Source organism: Echinops telfairi, unplaced genomic scaffold (genome assembly GCF_000313985.2).
Source record: "Echinops telfairi isolate 266 unplaced genomic scaffold, ASM31398v2 ScPeMD7_31;HRSCAF=116, whole genome shotgun sequence".
Lineage (NCBI taxonomy): Eukaryota > Metazoa > Chordata > Mammalia > Afrosoricida > Tenrecidae > Echinops > Echinops telfairi.
In genome coordinates, this window is record NW_022103928.1 from 41318497 (window position 1) to 41321372 (window position 2876).

General features: G+C 38.0%; 1 protein-coding gene across 1 annotated transcript in view; it reads right to left on the reverse strand.

The window, feature by feature from the left end:
- Positions 1 to 937: 937 nt before the first annotated feature.
- Positions 938 to 2876, reverse strand: part of HTR5A (5-hydroxytryptamine receptor 5A) — an 11611-nt gene continuing 9672 nt past the window's right edge. The window contains exon 2 of the mRNA XM_004702328.2: positions 938 to 1337. Within this exon, the coding sequence (XP_004702385.1) occupies positions 1011 to 1337 (327 nt within the window). The 3' untranslated portion in view covers positions 938 to 1010. The remainder of the gene's footprint in view (positions 1338 to 2876) is intronic.

Genomic DNA, 2876 nt, shown 5'->3' on the forward strand with positions numbered 1-2876 from the left:
GGAGACGTGTGCAAGGACATCAAATTAGAGGTATTCAGACTTATCTTAATGTCACACAGTCACTCAAAGTGCCCCTAGGCAAACAGAGGAGACAAAACTATGTTTTTAGTTCCTTGCTAAGAATGTTCTAGGAGCATGAGATGAAGATGACATTGAAAAGTACTTACACCACCCATCTCAGGAATGATGTAACCAACTGTGATAGTGAAGTAGTTTGTGGTCATGCTAGGTTTGTGTGTAAAATTCACTTGTGCTTCATGTCCCAGTAAAACACTTTGCATTTTCACATGATGCAACTCCAACTCACATTGTAATATTCAATAAAATACACTTCTTTCCTGCACCTAACAGAGAAATAATTCTGTTATTTCACCAAACAAACCTCAATACTTGGGGGTGTGTGTGTGTGTGTGTAATTGCCACAAGAAAACCCTAAGGTAATATTCACTGGCGTCACATATAGGGCTGCATGTCTAGTAGGTTTAAACACAATATTTGGTAGTCACGTATTGGAACCTAACCAGTAAATTTTAGGGTACACTTAATAGGGCTATAGAGAAGAATATTGGAAACTGAGACTCTTCCATAAAGAGTGAAATTGGGCTCCTACCCCTCAGATGTCTCCATTATAACAATATTCCATTATTCATTTTACCTGTTAGTTGTCAATCTTTTCCTATCGCTTCATCTACCTCATTTGACTTCTCAGGATAATGATGGTAACCATGCTGGACTAGGTTTTGGGAAGGGAAGGACACCTTGTGAGTAAAGTCCATGGCTATTTGGGTCAGGTAGACGTATAGAAGCCAAACTAGAGAAATCAGCCCACCAACACTGCCTGTAAGGACTCATGTGCCTGGGAAGGAACGCAGGCTCTTTTAGCTCTGAACAAGACCTCAAAAACCCTTAGGGTACGCCTTTTCCCACACGGCTTCTGGATAGGATTAGGGAAATAGATTAAATAAATTAAATGTATGGGAATAGTTCTTATTTCTCTCAGATCCTTCTACTCAGCGTTGCCTGGAAAAGAAGTTCTTAAACGCACTATTGTAGTTCTTGTTGAAAGCTGTATAGATCAGAGGGTTGAAGAAGGAATTGGAGTAGCCAAGCCAAAGGAAAATGCTTTTCCAGATGGCAGGGATGTCACATGAACAGAGAGGACTGATGAGTTCAGTGATGAAGAAGGGAATCCAGCAGAGAACAAACACCCCAATGAGGATGCCCACCATCAAAGCAGCTTTTTGCTCTTTCTGTTCCCTCCAGGTGTCCCCTTCCGTCTGAAAGGTGACGGTGGCATGGCGGACAGTAAACACCATCTGCTGAGCCGTGTCCTTCACCTGTCAAAGATAAACAGAAGATTTATAGAGATCCACTTTTTTATAGCTGGTCAGGTCGGGGTCTAGGTGAACCGAGGCACAAATGATTCTGCATCCTGCCATTCACTCCCAGAAAAAGACCCTGATGGTCAAATACGAGATCCTGATAGGCTTGCAGGATTGACCTGGTACATGGAAAAGGACAATGATAGAGTTGGATTGTTTGCTTCCATCTTAGAAATAGAAATAAAGTAGAGAGTATGCAATTCAAGTGGTGACTGCCTGTTGATTTGAATAAATAGAAGATGTTACAGCAATAAACAGGCTCTATTACATATTCAAATTTAGGGCCAAAGGTATATAAATATGAAAAGTGAGTTAAGTTATTATAAAACCTTATAAAGGCTCATATACAACCACATACAGGCCTTGTTTTGGTTGAATGTTTTTAAGATCATTTTATCGGGGGCTTTTACAGTTCTTATATCAATCCATACATCCGTTGTATCAAGCATATTTGTACATATGTTGTCATCATCATTTTCTAAACATCTACTTTCTATTTGAGCCCTTAGTATCAGCTCCTTTTTTGTCCCTCCCTCCCCCACTTCCACCCTTGTGTATAGATTGAATTTTATCCCCTCATTAAGATACATTGAAATCCTAACCCCAGTTGATTCATTTCTGCTCCAATCTTTATGACTTTTTTTCTCCTGATGAGGATTTATTTTGCTGCTCTTGTTCTAGTTGTTGAAGATTCCGTCTTAAGACAATGATTTTGGTTTTCTCCTCTTTTTTCACATGTGCTTTGATTGCCATAAACTGCTTTTTGATAACTTCTTTTGCTGTGTCCCACAGGTTTTGGTATGTTGTATTCTAGTTCTTGTTTGTTTCAAGGAATTTTTTTTAACTACATGCTTTATTTGATCTATTACCCAGTCATTTTTAAGTAGCATGTTCTTCAGTTTCCATGCAATTGGTTTTTTCCCCCGCTTGTTCTTTCTATTGTTGATTTCCAGTTTTGTAGGACCGTGGTCTGAGAAAACAGTTTGTAGAAGCTCAGTGTTTTAAAATGTGTTAAAACTTACCTTGTGGCTCAATGTGTAGTCTTTTCTGGAGACTGTTCCATGTGCACTGTAGAAGAATGTCTACTATATTATTGTTGGGCGGCATTGTCTGGATATGTCTAGGAAGCCCAGTTGATTGATTGTGTTGCCTTATTTAACTAATCCTTTATTGAGTTTGTTTCCTAATGCACTCTCTTTTCATGATAGTGATATATTGAAGTCTCCTACTATTTTTACCAAGCTGTCTATTTTATTTTCATCCCTGTGAAAGTTCATTTAATGTTATTTGAAGTGTATATGTTATTTGGAGTGTATATCTTTAATATGGTTATGTCTTCTTTTTCTATTTCTCCTTTTATTATTAGGTAGTGTGCTTTTTCATCTCTCATGAATTTTTTTGCCTTGATATCTATTTTATCAATTAATGTTGGCACTCCTCCCCTTCTTCTTCTTCTTCTTCTTTTCTTTTTTTGGATTTTACTCTTTTTTTTTT